Source organism: Theropithecus gelada, unplaced genomic scaffold (assembly GCF_003255815.1).
Source record: "Theropithecus gelada isolate Dixy unplaced genomic scaffold, Tgel_1.0 HiC_scaffold_15884, whole genome shotgun sequence".
NCBI lineage: Eukaryota > Metazoa > Chordata > Mammalia > Primates > Cercopithecidae > Theropithecus > Theropithecus gelada.
In genome coordinates this window covers 2,420,010-2,443,074 of record NW_020257641.1, presented here as the reverse complement: position 1 = coordinate 2,443,074, position 23,065 = coordinate 2,420,010, and the positions used below count along the sequence as shown (strand labels likewise).

General features: G+C 42.4%; 1 protein-coding gene across 1 annotated transcript in view; it reads right to left on the bottom strand.

Moving 5' to 3' along the window:
- Positions 1–23,065, bottom strand: part of LOC112617152 (cilia- and flagella-associated protein 221) — a 110,805-nt gene that overhangs the window by 25,564 nt on the left and 62,176 nt on the right. The window contains exons 13-19 of the mRNA XM_025373891.1: positions 22,144–22,233; positions 18,328–18,426; positions 7,815–7,920; positions 5,726–5,859; positions 3,561–3,641; positions 2,842–2,949; positions 2,618–2,752 (exon numbers count right to left, since the gene is read on the bottom strand). Of these exons, the coding sequence (XP_025229676.1) occupies positions 2,618–2,752; positions 2,842–2,949; positions 3,561–3,641; positions 5,726–5,859; positions 7,815–7,920; positions 18,328–18,426; positions 22,144–22,233 (753 nt within the window). The remainder of the gene's footprint in view (positions 1–2,617; positions 2,753–2,841; positions 2,950–3,560; positions 3,642–5,725; positions 5,860–7,814; positions 7,921–18,327; positions 18,427–22,143; positions 22,234–23,065) is intronic.

Below are 23,065 nucleotides of genomic sequence, written 5' to 3'. Positions count from 1 at the left end.
TATTTAGGTCTATGATCCATGTTGTATTAATTTACATAGATGATGTGAGATACTAATTGAAATTCTTGTTTTTATTTTTGGTAAATAGATATCCAAATGTTCTAGCACAATTTGTTGAAAGGTTATCTTTTCTCTGATGAATTATCTCTGACCTTTGTCAAAAATCAATTGATGATAATGTATGAATGAATATATTTCTGGATCCTCTATTCTGTTCCATTAATCTGTTTATTTCTCCATTTATTTAGGTTTTCTTTGAATTCTCTCAGTAATGTTTTATAATTTTCAGTGTACTGATCTTATACATGTTTGTCATATTTATCTCTAATTATTTCACATGTTTTGATGCTATTGTTAAATGATATGGCTTTTGAAACTTAAGTTTCATAATGTTTATTGCTAGTATACAGAAATATGATTGATTTTTATATGGTGATTCTACATCCTGCAATCTTGTTAAATTCCCTTATTAGTTTAAGTAGCTTTTTGTAGATTTCATTGTATTTTCTTGATAGACAATCATTTTTTTTTTTGTAAATAAAGATGGGTTTATATCTTCTTTTCAAATCTGGCTGCCTTTTATTTATTTTTCTTGTCTTGTTACATTGGCTACACTTACAATCCTGAATAGAATTAGTGAGAGCAGACATCCTTGCCTTGTTCTTGATCTTAGGAGGAAGGCATTCAGTCATTTACTACTCAGTTTGATGTTGGCTCTAGGTTTTAAATAGATGACTATTATTTGGTTGAGAAAGTTCCCTTCTATCCCGCACTTGCTGATAGCGTTCATCAGGAATGGATGTTTGATAATTTTTCTGTTACTATTGAGATGTTTTTCCTTTTTAGAGTGTTACATGTAAACTACAGTGAGTTTTTAATGTTAAATTAATCTTGTATTCCTGATTCAAGCCCCTATTTGGTTATGATACATTATCCATTTTATAAAGCAATTAACTTGATTTATTAAAATTTTGTTAAAAATATTTTCATCTATGTTCATGAAAGATATTGATCTTTTCTTTTTTTTCCTGTAATATCTCTGTCTGGCTTTGGTATCGGAGTAATACTAGCCTCTGGAATGATTTGGGAATTAGTCTCTTCTCTTCCATTTTCTGGAAGAATTTGTGTAGATTTTGTATTATTCCTTCCTTAAATATTTGGCAGAATTCCATAGTGAAGGCATCTGGGCCTGGAAGTTTCTTTGTGGGAAAGTTTTCAACCAAAAATTCAATTTCTTTAACAGATATAAAGCTACTTTGCCGAGCGTGGTGGCTCACGCCTGTAACCCCAGCACTTTGGGAGGCCGAGGCAGGCGGATCACAAGGTCAGGAAATCAAGCCCATCCTGGCCAACATGGTGAAACCCCGTCTCTACTAAAAATACAGAAAATTAGCCGGGCATGGTGGGGGGCACCTGTAGTCCCAGCTACTTGGGAGGCTGAGGCAGGAGAATGGTGTGAACCCGGGAGGAGGTGCTTGCCAAAATTACATCATTGCACTCCAGCCTAGGGGACACAGCGAGACTCATCTCGAAAAAAAAAAGCTATTTTGGCTATTTATCTCCTCTTAAATAAGATTTTACAGTTTGTGCCTCTTAATGAATTTGCACATTTAAGTCATCAAATTTACTGGCATCAAGTTTTTCATAATATTAACTTCTTATCTTTTTAAAATCTGTAGAATATGTAGTGATGTCACCTTTCTCATTCCTGACATTGGTAATTTGTGCCTTTTGCCTTTTTTCCTGATCAGTCAACTTACAGGTTTATCAATTTTATTGATCTTCTCAAAGAACCAGTTTTTCTCTATTGTTTTTCTGCTTTCTATTTCATTTTATTTTCTTTTGAGATGGAGTCTTGCTCTGTTGCCCAGGCTGGAGTGCAGTGGCATGATCTCAACTCACTGCAACTTCCTCCTCCTGGGTTCAAGCAATTCTCCTGCCTCAGCCTCCTGAGTAGCTGGGATTACAGACAGGGGCCACCACGTTTGGCTAATTTCTTTGTACTTTTAGTAGAGACAGGGTTTCGCCATGTTGGCCAGGCTGGTCTCAAACTCCTGACCTCAAGTGATCTGCTGGCTTGGCCTCCTAAAGTGTTGGGATTATAGGCATGAGTCACTGTGCCTGGCCTATTTCATTAATTGTCAATTTGACCTTTATTATTTCTTTTTTCTGCTTAGTTTGGTTTCATTTGCCCTCTTTTTTCTAGTTTCTTAAAGGGGTAGCTTAGGACATTAACTTGAAACTTTTCTTCTTTTCCAATGTAGGTGTGTAGTGCTATAAATTCCCCACAGATTTTTTGTTTGTTTTCATTTTCATTCACTTAAAAATACTTTCTAATTTCTTTTTTAATTTCTTCTTTGGCCTATATTTACATATTATAGATATTTAGAAAAGATCATAAAATTATTCTCATTAAAAATGAAGGAATTGCTAAAAGATGGAATCATTGATATTCTCCAAAAAACAAAGGCTGGCAAACAATTTTAAAGGTCAGATATTGTTTAACACTTGAAATTCCAAAGGGAAAAAATATTCCCAAAGAATGCTCTTTTTCCTGTAGAGTAATTGCTGAAATAAAGGAGCACAGAAAACAAGGCTTCTGCCAGTTGCCACTTACAAAAATATACAGAGGATCATAATCCAGAGACATGGCTAAGGCCTCAGGTGGTTTCATGCTCAAAACTGATGTCTTGCCAGAGAGCTGAGTTGTGGAGTCTTGTTTTGGAAGGGCTATGATGGTGGTGACTTCATCCTAACAAGGACCAAGGGCAGCACGTTAGTTTTGATGCCAGGATAGGAGGGAAAAGATGAGAGAGATTCTGGAAGGTGGGGGTGTGTTACCTCAGCTCCTTGCTTTAGGGCTCGGGCAAGCTTTTGAGGTCTGTAACTTGTTGAAGACTTGTGGACAGAGAATGGCTGATATCTCTTAATTTTGTACAGTTGAGGAACCTGAAGGTGAAAGAAGACTGAAAATCCTTAAAAACCTGTTACCATTTGGTGGGATCTACTTCTCAACAACAGCATTTCCGAGCTTCCTGGTGGTAAAAGTAAGACAAGAACCATGTTGCAGTCATCGGATTGTGGCTATTGTTAGTTTGGACCAGTCTGGACAGACTTTAGTGAAAGTCCTGAGCCCTGCTCTGGGTTTCGGCACACATGAGTGTTCATGATTACTCAACCATACTACATGGCTTAAGTGTAGAAGGACACCACAATATTTTCATTTTCAAAAACAGAAGTGGTCATATGTCTCAAGAAAGGCTGACTAATTTTTTCTCACTTATATTTTTTCTTGAAGTTTCTAATATATGTAGTTCAGATAGTTTCATATATGCATGATATAGGTATATCCACAGAGTAGAAATCCTGGTTTGCATAAACCACACTATGAGAAAAGAATCTGGTATACCTCCCATATGTTATCCAATAGCAGCAGAGTGTGCCACACAGTGTAATCTGCCATAAAGCAAAACTATATAAAACACTGCAATTCAAATTCAAGAATATCTTGTTTACTTAATAAGAAACTCAATTAATTAATTCTATGTGACAGGTCTGACCTGCAGATTGAAGAAGGAATAACTCTGCTTGATTTGAACTTCTGAAGACTTAATTGGGACCAGTCCAAGGCCATCAGGAGCCTAAAATGTAAAGGAAAACAAGAAAAAGAACAGAGAATCACCACTGAGCAAGAGTGGCTATGCTTCTGTTTCCATTACATTTTGAAACATTAATGACCAGTTCTACTCTCAGAGCAACTCCTCCTGCAACCACAGTTGCCATTTGATCTATAAGGCAGGAAGGCAGCCCTGATCACCCCCTCCTCCATGTCTCCTAGTGGATGTGAGTCTCTTTTATTTTCTGCGGTTGTGGAGGCTGCAATGTGTCACTCAGAAACTTCTTCAGGTTTGAAGGACTCAGCCCCCAGCTGCCAGGAGTGTAGGGATAAAAACGTCTCTTGGGGGCAGGGGAGCCCTCTTCAGGGGCTGCCTCATCTGAAGGGCACTGCCTCCATCAGGGTCAAGCGCTCCTCCCAGGCAGCTCACCTCCATGGCGGGTTGAAGCCACGGGAAACATGCTGCGTCCTCTCACCCTGTGCCAGCCTCAGAGTTCTCACAGGCCCACCTAAGGCCTTTGTTGAGGTGGACCCCGGTCCTACTTCTCTCTCCACCCAATCCTGTCCCCTCTGCCTGCCTTCCACAGGTGCGAAGCCCCGAAGCACTACCTAATACACTTCCTGCATACTAGTCTGTCTCAGACACCCCGAGGATCTGGATGGTGCCTGAATATGACGAACACTCAAAAAACAGCATACATCTCCTAATCTAATACGCCATCACTAAACTAATATGATGAAACGTTAATATGCCACAGTGATACCATTTCCCAATTTCTAGATGCTAAATGTAAGAAAAAGGCATCTTAGAATTGATGAAATACAGTATTTATGAAATAAATTAATAGATTTTTTTTTTTTATAGACAGGAATGCTGAGCGCTCTATTTTTCAACCATGCTGAGCAGCAGGGAAGTCTTTGTAGCACTAAAAGATCAAATGAAACATGTCAGCTTCAAACTATTCAAAAATAATGAGGGGGGCTCCACTGCACAGTGATGATCTCTTTCCACCCCATCAACCTCTTCACCCCATTAATTATCGAGTGTCAGACATTTATTGTTGCTTGAAAATCACAGGATTTTTATTTCTTAGGAACTAATTATTCTGCTCTTTTAAGTCATACAATTATCAAAAGCAGAAAACGTATGGAATTTCTAAATTCAGTCCCGTAATTCTTGAGTAGATTACCTGCAATGCTTAACAAATATTTTAGAATGTGAATGATGTTTATTCTTTGAAATTAACAAAATATTTTGCACATGCACTTGCAATATTGATTTAAGTATACTTTTTATTACTAACGATGTGAACGCGAGCAACATTTTATTACTGGCTATGTGAATGTGTGCTTCAGTTTCCTCATTTGAAAAATGGTAAACCTATCATGTAGATTTGTTTAAGATTAAATGAGGTGATATACTGGAAGGACTTAAGACACTGCCTGAAGTATAGTAAATACAACATAAGGGTTAACTCTTACTTTTTCAATAATGCACCATTGTGCCCATAAGGGAAGAAGGATGAGCCATTACACTGCCTGCTACCCCAAGAGAGAAAGATACACACACACACACACACACACACACACACACAAGTGCACACGCACACCCCAGAGAGAGAGAGAGAGAAGTGGATTGTGGGTCTGATGGGTTAGATTGTCAGTTTCTGGGACCACATTCCCTTCTTATGAGGTCAGGCCCAGACTTGAGGGCTGCCCTTCCCTGACTTCTACAATGTGCCCAGGCAGCAGAAGGGCCCAGCTGAGCAGAGCCTGCCTCCCTGGGCCAGGTGGGGCCCTCTGGGTTCCTCTCTCTTCCCTTCTGCACTCAGGCCCAGTTCCAGGACAGTTGGGCGGGGTCAGTGCTCATGCTGCATTTCAGGCTGGGAAGGACCAGCCCAGGTTACCAGGGAGCTCTGTGCAGGTGTATCAGGAGCAAGGCAGATGGCAGGAGATGACTCCTGGTTTTCTACTGGTAATACTCTCCTGGTCTTCCTTTGGAGCCTCTGGGAGGAGGTGAAGGGACTAAGACGGAAGGGCTTGCCTTGTATCTGCCCAACACGATCATGATCATGTCCAGTCCCTGCCACCAAGTCTGACAGCACCTACCAACTCATTAGAGTCCTGGGGTGAGCTGCAGTCTGGGAAAGCGAAGGGCAGCACCTCATTGGGCGACACAGAGAATCGGCTGGTATAATCATCCTGACTGCTCCGCTTCAGGAAGAATTTGAAGAAATTCGCCTCTATGGGTGAAAAAAAACAGCACTTTTAGGGGGTACTAAAGGTATTTTCACGGGAAACCACCACATATATTTGCATATTTTCCATATACCAATTAGTGGGTGTGTGCATGTTTTTATATATATATATATATATATTTCCACTTTCAGTGTCCCATTGGTTCCTTACCTCAACCTCCTTTCCGGTTAAAAAATTTTATCTTTATTTCCAGAAAATTATAATTCATAATTAAAATATCTCTGATGAATTAAGGAAAGAAAATGATTAAAGAAGTAAATGAAGACATTTTCTATACATCCCCACAGAATTCACAAGTAAATTTTATAATTTTTCAGAAAAGAGTTTCTTTATTAATAAACTTCAGCACCAGAGATAAAAAATAATATAGGAGGAAGAAAGAGAATCATTAAAATGTTATGCAATGTTTTGAAAAACAAAATACACATTTGGGTCTCAGTAGAGTGTCAGATGGGAGTGTGGTTGTGCCTAGGGAGGACAGGGAAGCCTGAGCCAGGCTCAGAGGCTCAGGCCGGGAAGGGAGGAAGAGCCTGGAAAGATCCGGGCCTGCTTGTGGGCTGGCATACAAACTGTGGATTGGGAATATATGTATTGGGAGAATATGGTGATACGGTGTTAGGGCTCCCAAAAGCTACTGAGAGTGGGCCTCCAACAGTCCCAGCCAAGCTGGGCATCAGAGGATTGGAATTTCTTTCTTTTTTTGTTTTTTTTAGAGACAGGGTCTTGCTCTATCACCTGGGCTTGAGTGCAGTGGTACGATCACAGCTTACTATAACCTTGAGCTCCTGGGCTTAGCTTATCCTCCCACCTCAGCTTCCTGAGTAGCTGGGACTACAGGCATATGCCACCAGTCCTGGATAATTTTTAATTATGCAGGGGTCTCAGTATGTTGCCCAGGCTTGTCTTGAACTCCTGGGCTCAAGTGATCCTCCCACCTTGGACTCTCAAAGAGTTGGGATTATAGGTATGAGCTACAGTGGTCACGGTGGCCAGGATGGAAATTTCCTTAACTTAAGGAAATACAATACAAGATTAAAAGGCTTAATGTGCAAATGGTAGGTTGAGAAAATACCAAATTCAGCCAGTCAATCAGCAAGTATAAATGATGACTACCCTAGTCTCTGGTGACAAGAGGAAGCAGAGGGCACAAAACAGGAGGTCGAGCCACAGCCACACTTCACAGACATTACAACTTGGTTTGGGATTGGGTGACCTTGTTCATTACCAAGTGGCTAGGAATTTCAGCCAAACCTGGCATGGAGATCCACTTTATATCATGAGATAGGCTGAATAATGGCACTTAGAGGTGTCCACATCCTATTCCCAGGGGCCTGTGGATGTGTTATCTTCCATGGTAAAAGGCACTCTGCAGATGGGGCTATGTGATGGGGATTATTCTGCACTAGACAGGTAGGCCTTACGTAATCAGAGTCTCCATAGGAAGGAAACGGGGGAATCAGACTCACACAAGGAGATGCGAGGACAGAAGCAAGAGGTTAGGGTCATGTGGGGAAGGGGCCATGAGCCAAGGAATACAGGTGGACTCCAGGAGCTGGAAAAGGCAAGGACTTGCAAGCCCCCGGGCAGACTGCAGCCCTATCAACACCTTGGTTTTAGACTTCTGACCTCCAGAACTGTGAGATGATAAATTTGCCTTGTTTTAAGCCATTAAGTTTAAAAGGCTTAATGTGTAAGTGCTGGGTTGAGAAAATACCAGATTCAGCCAGTCAATCAGCAAGTATAAACGATGACTACCCTAGTCTCTGGTGACAAGAGGAAGCAGAGGGCACAAGCGATTTGTTACAGCAGGGATAGGAAACTAATATGTGTGACTGGTGAAAATTTTTTATTTGCGTAGGGCTAACTTCATTCCAAGGAAAGTTCACACTCAGAGGCATGATCAGTCTTGGCATCTCTGTGCTTTGCAGCCATACTTCACCTTGTGCCATCGATTGTTTTGCTTGGCCGATCTTTCTCAGTACACTCTCTTTGTCCATTTCACGAACAGCACTCAGCATATTGAATAATCGTCCCTGAATCATGACCTGAAATTGGAGTGGATCATGATTTCAAATTATTAATCAACACATGCTCATTTTGGCATTCAACCTAATTCACTTTCCCCAATCACACTAAGAGCTGAGGCTGCCACTGTAAGTCAGAGTTCACAGGGAGTGAGTGTGGCATGTTACTCTCCCTAGACTGCGGTCACAGAGACTTCAAAGTCTGGGCAATACTGAATTGCCTGAATACAAAAAAGACCAAGTTGTCATCTGGCCTTGTCTCACCCAATTTATGAGCCTTGATTTTCTCATATTTCCAGTGTGGAAAGAATGACTAGTTCTTTGTTGTTTCTTCTGGATATATCTGAATAGTAATGCTAGCACTGTGCCATTTTCAGAGTTGGAGGACAAATGGCACAGGTGATTCTGCAGCAATAGCACTGTGGGTTACGGGCAATGGTAACTGCATACCAATGAGCTTTGCCTTCAGAGCAGATGCTACTGCAGGTGAGTGGTACCTGAGCCCAGACCTGTGGTTGAGGGGATTGTTCATTCTATAATTTACATCACTTTCCATTCTGTAAGCAGCTCTTTTTTTTTTTTTTTAAATATATACTGTAAGTTCTGGGATACATGTGCAGAACATGCAGGTTTGTTACATAAATATACACGGCCATGGTATTTTGCTACACCCATCAACCCGCCATCTATACTAGGTATTTCTCCTAATGATATCCTGCCCCTAGTCCCCCACCCTCCAACAGGTCCTGGTGTGTGATATTCCCCCTCCCTGTGTCCATGTGTTCTCATTGTTCAACTCCCACTTATGAGGGAGAACATGTGGTGTTCGGTTTTCTGTTCTTGTGATAGTTTGCTGAGAATGATGATTTCCAGCTTCATCCATGTCCCTGCAAAGGACATGAACTCATCCTTTTTTATGACTGCATAGTATTCCATGGTGTATATGTGCCACATTTTCTTTATCCAGTCTGTCACTGATGGACATTTGGGTTGGTTCCAAGTCATTGCTATTGTGAACAGTGCTGCAATAAACTTACATGTGCATGTGTCTTTATAGTAGAATGATTTATAATCCTTTGGGTATATACCCAGTAATGGGATTGCTGAGTCAAATGGTATTTCTGGTTCTAGATCCCTGAGGAATCGCCACACTGTCTTCCACAATGGTTGAACTAATTTACACTCCCACCAGCAGTGTAAAAGTGTTCCTATTTCTCCGCATCCTCTCCAGCATCTGTTGTTTCCTGACTTTTTAATGACCACCATTCTAACTGGCGTGAGATGGTATCTCACTGTGGTTTTGATTTGCATTTCCCTTATGACCACTGATGATGAGCTGTTTTTCATGTTTGTTGGCCACATAAATGTCTTCTTTTGAGAAGTGTCCGTTCATATACTTCACCCATTTTTTGATGGAGTTGTTTGTTTTGTTCTTATAAATTTGTTTGAGTTCCTTGTAGATTCTGGATATTAACCTTTTGTGAGATGGACAGATTGCAAAAATCTTCTCCCATTCTGTAGGTTGCCTGTTCACTCCGATGATAGTTTCTTTTGCTGTGCAGAAGCTCTTTAGTTTAATTAGATCCCATTTGTCAATTTTGTCTTTTGTTGCCATTGCTTTTGGTGTTTTAGTCATGAAGTCTTTGCCCATGCCTAGGTCCTGAATGGTACTGCCTGGGTTTTCCTCTAGGGTTTTTGTGGTTCTAGGTCTTATGTTTAAGTCTTTAATCCATCTTGAATTAATTTTTGTATAAGGTGTTAAGGAAGGGGTCCAGTTTCAGTTTTCTGCATATGGCTAGCCAGTTTTCCCAACACCATTTATTAAACAGAGAAGCCTTTCCCCATTGCTTGTTTTTGTCAGGTTTGTCAAAGATCAGATGGTGGTAGATGTGTGGCATAATTTCCGAGGACTCTGTTCTGTTCCATTGGTTTATATATGTGTTTTGGTACCAGTACCACGCTATTTTGGTTACTGTAGCCTTGTAGTATAGTTTGAAGTCAGGTAGTGTGATGCCTCCAGCTTTGTTCTTTTTGCTTAGGATTGGCTTGGCTATACGGGCTCTTTTTTGGTTCCATATGAAATTTAAAGTAGTTTTTTTCTAATTCTGGGAAGAAAGTCAATGGTAGCTTGATGGAAATAACACTGAATCTATAAATTACTTTGGGCAGTATGGCCATTTTCACAATATTGACTTTTCCTATCCATGAGCATGGAATGTTTTTCCATTTGTTTGTGTCCTCTCTTATTTCCTTGAACAGCGGTTTGTAGTTCTCCTTGAAGAGGTCCTTCAAATCCCTTGTAAGTCATATTCCTAGGTATTTTATTCTCTTTGTAGCAATTGTGAATGGGAGTTCACTCGTGATTTGGTTCTCTGTTTGTCTATTATTGGTGTATAGGAATGCTTGTGATTTTTGCACATTGATTTTGTATCCTGAGACTTTGCTGAAGTTGCTTATCAGCTTAAGGAGATTTGGGGCTGAGACAATGGGGTTTTCTAAATATAAAATCATGTCATCTGCAAAGGGACAATTTGACTTCCTCTCTTCCTATTTGAATACGCTTTACTTCTTTCTCTTGCATGATTGCCCTGGCCAGAACTTCCAATGCTATGTTGAATAGGAGTGGTGAGAGAGGGCATCCTTCTCTTGTGCCGGTTTTCAAAGAGAATGCTTCCAGGTTTTGCCCGTTCCATATGATATTGGCTGTGGGTTTGTGTTGGGAGCAAGTCCCCCAAAATCTGGCCATAAACTGGCCCCAAAACTGGCCATAAACAAAATCTCTGCAGCACTGTGACATGTTCATAATGGCCCTAATGCCCAAGCTTGAAGGTTGTGGGTTTACGGGAATGAGGGCAAGGAACACCTGGCCTGCCCAGAGTGGAAAACCACTTAAAGGCATTCTTAAGCCACAAACAACAGCATGAGCGATTTATGCCTTAAGGGTATGTTCCTGCTGCAGTTAACTAGCCCAATCTATTCCTTTAATTGGCCCATCCCTTCATTTCCCATAAGGGATACTTTTAGTTAATTTAATATCTATAGAGACAATGCTAATGACTGGTTTGCTGTTAATAAATATGTGGGTAAATCTCTGTTCGGGGCTCTCAGCTCTGAAGGCGGTGAGACCACTGATTTCCCACTTCACACCTCTATATTTCTGTGTGTGTGTGTCTTTAATTCCTCTAGTGCCGCTGGGTTAGAGTCTCCCTGACTGAGCTGGTCTTGGCAGGTTTGTCATAAATAGCTCTTATTATTTTGAGATATGTTCCATCAATACCTAGTTTATTGAGAGTTTTTAGCATGAAGGGGTGTTGAATTTTATCAAAGGCCTTTTCTGCATCTATTAAGATAATCATGTGGTTTTTGTCACTGGTTCTGTTTATGTGATGGATTATGTTTATTGACTTGAGTATGTTGAACCAGCCTTGCATCCCAGGGATGAAGCTGACTTGATCGTGATGGATAACCTTTTTGATGTGCTCCTTGATTCGGCTTGCCAGTATTTTATTGATAATTTTTGAATCAATATTCATTAGGGATATTGGCCTGAAATTTTCTTTTTTTGTTGTATCTCTGTCAGGTTTTGGGTATCAGGATGATGCTGTCCTTATAAAATGAGTTAGGGAGGATTCCTTCTTTTTCTATGATTTGGAATAGCTTCAGAAGGAATGGTACCAGCTCCTCTGTGTAACTCTGGTAAAGTGTGACTGTGAATCTGTCTGGTCCTGGGCTTTTTTTGGTTGGTAGGCTATTACTGTCTTGATTTCAGAACTTGTTATTGGTCTATTCAGGGATTCGGCTTCCTCCAGATTTAGTCTTGGGAGGGTGTATGTGTCCAGGAATTTATCCATTTCTTCTAGATTCTCTAGTTTATTTGAATAGGGTTGTTTATAGTATTTTCCAATGGTAGTTTGTATTTCTGTGGGATCAGTGGTAATATCCCCTTTATCATTTTTATTGTGTCTATTTGATTCTTCTCTCTTTTCTTCTTTATTACTTTGGCTAGCAGTCTATCTATTTTGTTAACCTTTTCAAAACACCAGTTTCTGGATTCATTGATTTTTTGAAGGGTTTTTTGTGTCTCTATCTCCTTCAGTTCTGCTCTGATCTTAGTTGTTTGTTTGTCTTCTGCTAGCTTCTCTAGTTCTTCTAATTGTGATGTTAGGGTGTCGATTTCAGTTTTTTCCTGCTTTCTCCTGTGGGCATTTAGTGCTATAAATTTCCCTCTAAACACCACTTCAGTTGTTTCCCAGAGATTTTGATATGTTGTGTCTTTGTTCTCTTTGGTTTCAAATAACTTATTTATTTCTGCCTTAATTTCGTTATTTACCTAGTAGTCATTCAGGAGTAGGTTGTTCAGTTTCCATGTAGTTGTGCAGTTTTCAGTGAGTTTCTTAATCCTGAGTTCTAATTTGATTGCACTGTGGTCTGAGAGACTATCATGATTTCCACTCTTTTGCATTTGCTGAGGAGTGTTTTATTCCCAATTATGTGGCCAATTTTAGAATAAGTGCGATGTAGTGCTGAGAAGAACGTGTATTCTGTTGATTTGGGGTGGAGAGCTCTGTAGATGTTTATTAGGTCCACATGGTCCAGAGCTGAGGTCAAGTCCTGAATATCCTTGCTAATTTTCTGTCCCGTTGATCTTTCTAATATTGAAAGTGGGGTGTTAAAGTCTCCCACTATTATTGTGTGGGAGTCTGAGTCATTTTGTAGGTCTCTGAGAATATGAATCTGGGTGCTCCTGTATTGAGTGCATATATATTTAAGACAGTTAACTCTTCTTGTTGTGTTGATCGCTTTACCGTGCCCTTCTTTGTCTTTTTTGATCTTTGTTGGTTTAAAGTCTGTTTTATCAGAGCCTAGGATTGCAACCCTTGCCGTTTTTTTTTTTTTTTTTTATGACAGAGTTTCACTCTTCTTGCCCAGGCTGGAGTGCGATGGCATGATCTCGGCTCACCACAATCTCTGCCTCCCGGGTTCAAGTGATTTTCTTGCCTCAGCCTCCTGAGTAGCTGGGATTACAGGCATGCACAAGCACACCCAGCTAATTTTTGAATTTTTAAGAGATGGGGTTTCTTCATGCTGGTCAGGCTGGTCTCGAACTCCCGACCTCAGGTAATCCACCTGCCTTGACCTCCCAATGTGCTGGGATTACAGGCATGAGCCACCGTGCCACCATGCCCAGCCAACCCCTGCTTTTTTTTTTTTTTTTTTACTTTCTATTTGCTTCGTAAATATTCCTCCATCCCTTTATTTTGAGCCTATGTGTGTCATTGCATGTGAGATGGGTCTCCTGAATACAGCACACTGATGGATCTTGACTCTCTATCCAATTTGCCAGTCTGTATCTTTTGATTGGGGCACTTAGCTCATTTAGATTTAAGGTTAATATTGTTATGTGTGAATTCGATCTTGTCATTATGATGCTAGCTGGTTGTTTTGCCCATTAATTGATGCAATTTCTTCATAGTGTTGATGGTCTTTACAATTTGGTATGTTTTTGCAGTGGCTGTTACCAGTTTTTCCTTTCCAAATTTAGTGCTTCCTTCAGGAGCTCTTGTAAGGCTGGCCTGGTGGTGACAAAATCTCTCAGCATTTGCTTGTCTGTAAAGGATTTTATTTCTCCTTCACTTATGAAGCTTAGTTTGGCTGGTTATGAAATTGTGGGTTAAAAATGCTTTTCTTTTAGAATGTTGAATATTGGCCCCCACTCTCTTCTGTCTTGTAGGGTTTCTGCCAAGAGATCCACTGTTAGACTGATAGGCTTCCCTTTGTGGGTAACCTGACCTTTCTCTCTGGCTGCCCTTAACATTTTTTCCTTCATTTCAACCTTGGTGAATCTGATGATTATGTGTCTTGGGGTTGCTTTTCTCGAGGAGTATCTTTGTGGTGTTCTCTGTATTTCCTGAATTTGAATATTGGCCTGTCTTGCTAGGTTGGGGAAATTCTCCTGGATAATATCCTGAAAAGTGTTTTCCAACTTGGTTCCATTCTCCCTGTCACTTTCAGGTACACCAATCAAACATAGGTTTACTCTTTTCATGTAGTCCCACATTTCTTGGGGGCTTTGTTCATTCCTTTTCATTCTTTTTTCTGTAATCTTGTCTTCACGTGTTATTTTATTAAGTTGATCTTCAATCTCTGATATCCTTTCTTCTGTTTGATTGATTCAGCTCTTGATGCTTGTGTATGCTTCACGAAGTTCTCGTGCCGTGTTTTTCAGCTCTATTAGGTTATTTATGTTCTTTTCTAAACTGGTTATTCTAATTAGCAATTCCTCTAACCTTTTTTCAAGGTTCTTAAGCTTTCTTTCATTGGGTTGGTACATGCTCCTTTAGCTTGGAGGAGTTTGTTATTACCCACCTTCTAGGCCTAATTCTGTCAATTTGTCAAACTCATTCTCCACCCTGTTTTGTTCCCTTGCTGTCGAGGAGTTGTGATCCTTTGGAGAAGAGGCATTCTGGTTTTTGGAATTTTCAGCCTTGTTGCGCTGGTTTTTCCTCATTTTCGTGGATTTATCTATCTTTGGTCTTGGATGCTGGTGACCTTCGGATGGGGTTATTGTTTGGACATCCTTTTTGTTGATGTTGACGCTATTCCTTTCTGTTCGTTAGTTTTCCTTCTAACAGTCAGGCCCCTCTGCTGCAGGTCTGCTGGAATTTGCTGCAGGTCCACTCCAGACCCTGTTTGCCTGGGTATCACCAGAAGAGGCTGCAGAACAGCAAAGATTGCTGCCTGTTCCTTCCTCTGGAAGCTTCATCCCAGAGGGGCACCCACCAGATGCCAGCTGGAGCTCTCCCGTATGAGGTATCTGTCAACCCCTGCTGGGAGGTGTCTCCCAGTCAGGAGGCACAGGGGTCAGGGACCCACTTGAGGAGGCAGTCTGTCCCTTAGTAGAGCTTGAGCACTGTGCTGGGAGATTTGCTGCTCTCTTCAGAGTCAGCAAGCAGGAATGTTTAAGTCCGCTGAAGCTGCGCCAAAGCCACCCCTTTCCCCAGGTGCTCTGTCCCAGGGAAATGGGAGTTTTATCTATAAGCCCCTGACTGGGGCTGCTGCCTTTCTTTCAAAGATGCCCTGTCCAGAGAGGAGGAATCTAGAGAGGCAGTCTGGCTACTGTGGTTTTGCCGAGCTACAGTGGGCTCTGCCCATTTTGAACTTCCTGGCACCTTTGTTTACACTGTGAGGGGAAAACCACCTACTCAAGCCTCAGTAATGGCAGAGGCCCCTCCCCCCACCAAACTTGAGAATCCCAGGTCGACTTCAGACTGCTGTGCTGGCAGCAAGAATTTCAAGCCAGTGGATTAGCTTGCTGGGCTCCATGGGGGTGGGATTCCCTGAGCTAGACCACTTGGCTCCCTGGCTTCAGCCCCGTTTCCGGGGGAGTGAATGGTTCTGTCTCACTGGCGTTCTAGGCGCCACTGGGGTATGAAAAAAAACTCCTGCAGCTGGATCAGTGTCTGCCCAAACGGCACCCAGTTTTGTGCTCGAAACCCAGGGCTCTGGTGGTGTAGGCACCCGAGAGAATCTCCTGGTCTGTGGGTTGTGAAGACCATGGGAAAAGTGCAGTATCTGGACTGGAGTGCACCGTTCCTCATGGCACAGTCCCTCACGGCTTCCCTTGGCTAGAAGAAGGAGTTCCCCAATGCCTTGCATTTCCTGGGTGAGGTGATGCCCCACCCTGCTTTGGCTTGCCCTCCATGGGCTGCACCTACTGTCTAAACAGTCCCAGTGAGATGGGCCGGGTACCTCAGTTGGAAATGCAGAAATCACCTGTCTTCTGCATTGGTCTCACTGGGAACTGCAGATAGGAGCTGTTCCTATTTGGCCATATTGCCAGCCAAAATGGTTCTTTTATTTAACAAATATTATAAAGTGGATACTCAGTGCCCTGTCCTGTGCAAGGCACTGGAGATACAGTGAGGAGCCAATAAATGTACTACCCACAAGGAGCTGATATTCCAAGTGTGTGTAGGAGGCAAAGTGGGATGACAATAAATACTAAGAGAAAAAAACAAGATAAATACCCTGGAGAAAATAAGAAGGTAATGTCTGAAGCCATGACTAGAGGGGCTGGAGGGGGGATGCCTGCCCACTTATGCAAGGATAATGAGGGAAGGCCTCTGCAGAGGTGAGATTTGATGCAAGGCTTGAATGGTGAGAGGACAACAATGGAAAGATGTTGGCAAGAGAGTTCTGAGCAGAGGAGACGGCCAGTGTAGAGGTCCTGATGCCGGAACAAAGGAGACATGTTTAAAGGACAGAGAAATCCAATGTGACCTGGTAGCCTTGATAAAAATTGTGTATTTTATTTCAACTGTTATAGAACATCTTTGGAGGGTTTCAGCAGGGGAGAGACACTGTCATCTTTTAGCTTTGCAGACACAACTCTGGCTGCCATGTGGCACTGGATGTAGGGGAACCTGTGGCCATGGTCTAGGCGAGAGATGCTGGGAGCCTGGTCTGTGGCTGTAGTTGAGGAAATGAGGCAAGGCATCAGGCTGCAGACACATTGGCACACAGAACTGACAGGGCTTGCGGTGGCATTTGAGGAATAGCCTGAGCCATCACTCAGAACAAAGCCCATCATTGCTGATACCCTTTTTCAGGCTGGAGAGCTTGATGCAGAAGGACCAAGGTGGTCCCATTAGCAACACACCAGCCTGGTCAGTCTCTTGCTGTTGTTTTCCTATTGTTAATGGCTGTGCTTTCTTCCCTGGGAGCGCAGCTTTGTGCTGCCTCTTCTTACCACTGTGTTCCCTGCCCTGAGCATGTTGTGGTGGCCTCTGCTTGCACATATGCAGAGACCACCCAGGGAAAGCCTCACCAGGGACACAGGCTCTTGGGCCTTGGAGGCTAGTAAATAGGTGAGGGTCATGGGGCCTTGGAGGCTTGTGAGTAGGTCCCCAAGGCAGTGAGCTCTGCCTCCCTCTACCCAGACTGTCACCAGTCCAAGCTGAGAAGACTGCCTGAAAGACAAGCTGTAGCAAACATTTGAAGTCCCTTATACATATTCATTCATTTGATCCTCACAACAACCCTTTGAGACAGGTCTCATTATTCTCCTCAGTGTTCAGGTGAGGAAACTAAGGCACAGTGGTTATGTAACTTGTCCAGGATCAGAAGGTGCAAGGAAGCAGCACCAGGAGTTAGTGCAGGCAGTCTGCTCCATAGCCTGGGCTTTATCCACTGCTCTGTCTGGCTTCAAGTGTGGCCCTGCCCACCAGGGAAGCCACACACAAGTGACACAGATGAGAGATTTACAGCAGCACAAGAAGCACACAGCACTGAGGAGACCCCTAAATATTAAAGTGGACAAGGACAGCCTCTTGTAGGAAAAGTGGACTCAGCCTGGCCCAAAGGACAGATGCAGTCCCGTGGAGCAGAGCTGGGGAGGCACTACAGTCAGAACTGAGAGCAGATTCACAGGGTGGTAGCAGGGAATGAGTACCGTGTGTGGCAGACCAGACTGGGACAATGAGAGGACAGCGGCTGCTAGAGGGGTGTGGCTGCGGGCAGACGAGGGTCACATGATACTCTTTACTAGCATGTGAGGCTCAGAAGTCTTCATTTTATCCTGATAACAGGAAGCCACTGGAGGACCAGCATGAGGGTTAGGAAGCCACAGAAGGGAGATGAAACCTCTGAAAGGCACATATTAAGCCTGGATGCTAGAGGCACGATCCCTCAGACATTCTCTATTGTTCTCCCTAGAAGTAACTAATCAATATCCCATTGTTACTCATAATAGCCAAAAGGTGAAAACAACTGAAACTTTCATCAACTGATGAATGGATAAAGAAAATGTGGTCTATTCATACAATGGAATATTATTCAGCCATAGAAAGAATGAAGTATTGATACATGCTAAAACATGTACAAGCCTAGGAAATAAGTTATATGAAAGAAGCAGTTACCAAAAGCCATGTATTGAATGTTTAAAGTTATGGATACGGTAATTATCTTGATTTGATCCTTATACAATGTATACATGCATTGAAACATTACACTGTGTCCCATATATATGTACAATTATTAGTGTCAATTATAAATTTGTAAGGTGATTTTTTTAAAAGGCTGCATATTGTATGATTCCATTTATACGACATGTCCAGGAAAGGCAAATCCGTAGAGACAGAAAGTAGATTACTGGTTGCCAGGGGCTGTGGGGAGCAGGGAGTGAAGAGTGACTGAAAATGGGCACAAAGTTTCCTTTTGAGGTGATAAAAATGTTCTAAAATTAGATAGGGGTGATGGCTGCCCAGCTCTATAAATATACTAAAAATGACTAACTTATACATTTTACAAGGGTGAATTTTACGGTATGTAAATTGTATCTCAATAAAGATGTTATCAAACCATGATTGCTTGATTTCCTTATGCTGATGAAGAAACAAATCAACATTTCCAGCTGATGCTGAGACTTACCTTGCGTGCTACTTGTTGAAACCGTTTTTGTGCCCTGGACCTGCTGAGCCAAGTGTTATTAATGAGTGGATCAAAAGTAGGATGAAATTCCTTGATTTTCTGTGAATATAAAATACAAGCACATCTTACATTTAACTTTTAACTCCTGTCATAAACATTTAATAGAAACATTTTAGAGTTTGATCCCAAATCAAGTTGTTATTTGTTGTATTGCTTAGTGAGCATTTATTTATTAAGCACTTTCAGTGTACACACCATTACAAGGAATACTTCTTGAGTTGGGGGCCAAAAGTGGAAGACAAGATTAGCGTTTTAAGAAACTTACAGTCTAGTTAGGAACGCTCAAGCAAACACACGTGACTTTGAGGAAGAATAAAGTCACCAGTCCCATGTGGTGGTGCTGACAGTGCATCCAGAATTGAAAGGTGTGGGCTGTGAGATCCCCTGGCTGGGAAGAAGGACTACTTTACCCAGCCCTGCATGTCCAGTGCTGACACATGTATTGTCCCACATGTGCCTGCATGTCCTGGCACCGGTGTGTCTAAGTTAGTAAATGAATAAGGAGGAAAGAGTGCCTGAGGGTATAGTGAGGCTGGCCAGAGCCTGAGGCACTGTAGATTCTTGAATAAGGAAATGATATAAAAAGAGACGTCAGAAGGGAATCAGTCTTACTTTGGCATATGCCATGAGCTGCAGAGGAGAGGGAAGATGATCAGTTATACAGACATAAAAGTGAATTGGATTAGTCATGGGGGACACCCAAAGGTTGGACCTCTGGTAGGGCCCATGGAAGAGCTACTGGCAAGACTTTGTGGCCAGAATAAATCTAGTGACGAGGAGGATAGGGAGAAATGAGGTAAAAATAATTCAGATATGGCAAAACCAGCAAAGAAAAGTGAGAATGATGGAGGTGGGAGATTAGAATTTTATCCTTGTTAAAATTAGAAGTTAGACTTTTAACCAGTGATATGGTTTGGCTGTGTCCCCACCCAAATCTCATCTTGAATCGTAGTTCTCATAATCCCCATTGTTGTGGGAGGGACCAGGTAGAGATAATTGAATCATGGGGGCAGTTTTCCCCATCCTGTTCTCATGATAGTGAGTTAGTTCTCAAGAGATCTGATGGTTTCTGTAAGGGGCTTCTCCCTTTGCTTGGTTCTCATTCATCTCACTCCTGCAGCCATGTGAAGGATGTGTTTGTGTCCCCTTCTGCTATGATTGTAAGTTTCCTGAGGCCTCCCCAGCCATGTGGAACTGTGAGTCAATTAAATCTCTTTCCTTTACAATTTACCCAACCTCAGGTATTTCTTCAGAGCAGAGTGAAAACGAATTAACACAGTAAATTGGTACCAGGAGTGGTGTGCTACTACAAAGATACTTGAAAATGTGGAAGCAACTTTGGAACCGGGTAACAGGCAGAGATTGGAACAGTTTGCAGGGCTCAGAAGAAGAAGGAAAATGTGAGAGAATTTGGAACTTCCTAGAGACTTGTTGAATGGCTTTGACCAAAATGCTGATAGTAATATGGACAATGAAGTCCAGGCCGAGGTGGTGTCAGGTGGAGATGAGGAACTCATTGGGAACTGGAATGAAGATGACTCTTGCTTTGTCTTAGCAAAGAGACTGGGGGCATTTTGCCCTAGAGATCCGTGGAACTTTGAACTTGAGAGAGATGATTTAGGGTATCTGGCAGAAGTAATTTCTCAAGAGCAAAGTGTTCAAGAGGTGACTTGGGGGCTGTCAAAAGCATTCAGTTTTACGTATTCGCAAAGATATGGTTTGGAATTGAACTTATGCTTAAAAGGGAAGCAGAGCATAAAAGTTTGGAAAATTTGTAGCCTGATGATGTAATAGAAAAGAAAAACCCATTTTCTGAGAAGAAATTCAAGCCAGCTGCAGAAATTTGCATAAGTAACGAGGTGCCAAATGTTAATCACTAAGACAGTGGGGAAAATGTCTCCAGGACATGTCAGAGGTTTTCATGGCAGCCCCTCTCATCACAGGTCTGGAGACTAGGAGGGAAAAATGGTTTAGTGGGCTGGGCCTGGGGCCTTGCTGCTTTGTGCAGTCTTGGGACTCAGTGCCCTGTGTCCCAGTCATAGCTAAAAGGGGCCAAGGTACAGCTCAGGCCATGGCTGCAGAGGGTGAAAGCCTCAAGCCTTGGCAGCTTCCACATGGCATTGAGCCTGTGGGTGCACAGAAGTCCAGAAATAAGGTTTGGGAAACTGCCTGGATTTCAGAGGATGTATGGAAACACCTGTATGTGCAGGCAGAAGTTTGTTGCAGGAGTGGAGCCCTCATGGAGAACCTCTGCTAGAGCAGTACAAAGGGAAATGTAGGGTTGGAGCCCCTACACGGAGTCCCCACCGGGGCACTGCCTAGTGGAGCTGTGAGAAGAGGGCTGCCATCCTCCAGACCCCAGAATGCTAGATCCACCGACAGTTTGTACTGTGCACCTGGAAAAGCCACAGACACTCAATGCCAGCCTGTGAAAGCAGCTGGGAGGTAGGCTGTACCCTGCAAAGCCACAGGAGCAAAGCAGTCCAATGCTATGGGAGCCCACCTCTTGCATCAGCATGATGTGGATGTGAGACATGGAGTCAAAGGAGATCATTTTGGATCTTTAAGGTTTAATGACTGCCCTATTGAATTTCTGAATTGCATGGGGCCTGTAGCCCCTTTGTTTTGGCCAACTTCTCCCATTTGGAATGGGTATATTTACTCAATGCCTGTACTCCCTTTGTATCTAGGAAGTAACTAACTTGCTTTTGATTTTACAGGCTCATAGGTGGAAGGGACTTGCCTTGTCTCAGATGGGACTTTGGACCGACACTTTTGAGTTAATGCTGGAATAAGTGAAGACTTTGGGGGACTGTTGGAAGGGCATGATTCTGTTTTAAATTGTGAGGACATGAGATTTGGGAGGGGCCAGGGGTAGAATGATATGGTTTGGCTGTGTCCCCACCTAAATCTGATCTTGAATTGTAGTTCCCATAATCCCCACGTCATAGGAGGGATCAGGTGGAGATAACTGAATCATGGGGGCAGTTTCCCCCATCCTGTTCTCATGTTAGTGACTTAGTTTTCACAGGATCTGATGGTTTTATAAGGGGCTTCCCCGTTGGCTTGGTTTTCATTCTTCTCATTCCTGCCACCATGAAAAGAAGGAAGTGTTTGCTTCGTCTTCTGCCATGATTGTAAGTTTCCTAGACCTCTCAAGCCATTCAGAACTGTGAGTCAATTAAACCTTTTTCCTTTAAATTATCAAGCCTTGGGTATTTCTTCATAGCAGTGTGAAAATGAACTAATATTACAAGACAGAGATAATCAGGTGGATGGGGCCACAGTGCTCATTTTACATTTGAGAACAGTAAGGCACCACAGCCAAGAGGCTTGCCAAGGTCCCAAATCTGTCATAGAGTTATAATTAGAACTCTGGCTTCTGACTTCTGATTCTGTGTCCTTTCTACCAAGGGAAGGGGGATAATGAACAGAGGCCCAGGGATCCACCTTGACGACCTGCGGACAGGGGTTTAGAGAATGAAGGAAAACAAAAAAGGAGACCCAAAACAAGAAAGTAGAGGGATGAAAAGGAGTGGCCAAAGTATATAATGCTGTTCATTTCAAGAGAAACATGAATTACAAGTTTTGATGCTTTACTTGCAAAAATATGGGAACATTCTGAAAATTTATGCAAATTAAAAAGTATTAAATATCTCTTGGTAAAGGATTTCTATAAAATCGTTTAGCATTTAAAAAAATAAGCATTTAAAGAGCTGCCAATAATCAGATTCTAGATAAAGGAAAGTTACCCACCTCTTCTTGGTTGCGAATGACCCGTTTTTGGCTAACTTCTGTTTTAAGTCGCTGAAATTCCTCATCCAAAATAGGATCTCCTCTATCTAGCTGGGTTTTTAATCATCAAAATAATTTAAGTTGAATATAAATGCACAAAACTTTGTCTTTAAAACTTGTAGAAACCCATTAAGCAATTGACCAAATCCACCCATGACGTTCCCATTAGAAATGGTGAAACACAAGTAGGCAAAAAAGATCAGTATGACTACGCTGTTTAAACATAGGGAGCTCTGATCGAAGCACAGACTCGATACCTTCTTTTTTTTTTTTTTTTTTTTTTGACAGAGTCTCACTTGGTCACCCAGGCTAGGCTGGAGTGCAGTGGCGCAAACTTGGTTCCTGCAGGCTCTGCCTCCCGGGTTCATGCCATTCTCCTGCCTCAGCCTCCCGAGTAGATACCTTCTTTTTATAACTAACAGAGAGTGTCTTTGGAAATCATTTCCAAGACGCTTAACATTCATAGAAAGAATTTTAGGAAACTGTAACTATGAGAGTATACAAATTTCATTAAAAAGACATTTAACGTCCCAGTAAAGTTTTAAGCTCAAGTTGATTATCCCGGCGTCAGGTTTTAGGGCAGGCATGTGGGGATTCCTCCCTTCTCCTGGGTGGTGGAAGCTGACAGGTCTTCCCGGGCTGGAAAGTGACCTGCGGTTCCCCGGAGGTGAGTCATCCCAGGCTGCTCTCCTTCCCTTACCTGCCTGCTTCCCTGATGGCGTCTGGGCCCTTTTTCTTATTCTCAGGAGCCAACAGTGACTCCTGGGGTAGGCTGGCTGGGCTGGGGTCAGTGTCTATATGTGTCTGCCCAGGTGGGAAAGGGGACTGCGTACTCCGCAGATGGTGTTAGTTTTTGCCTATCTGTGTGTTCTATTAATTGTTT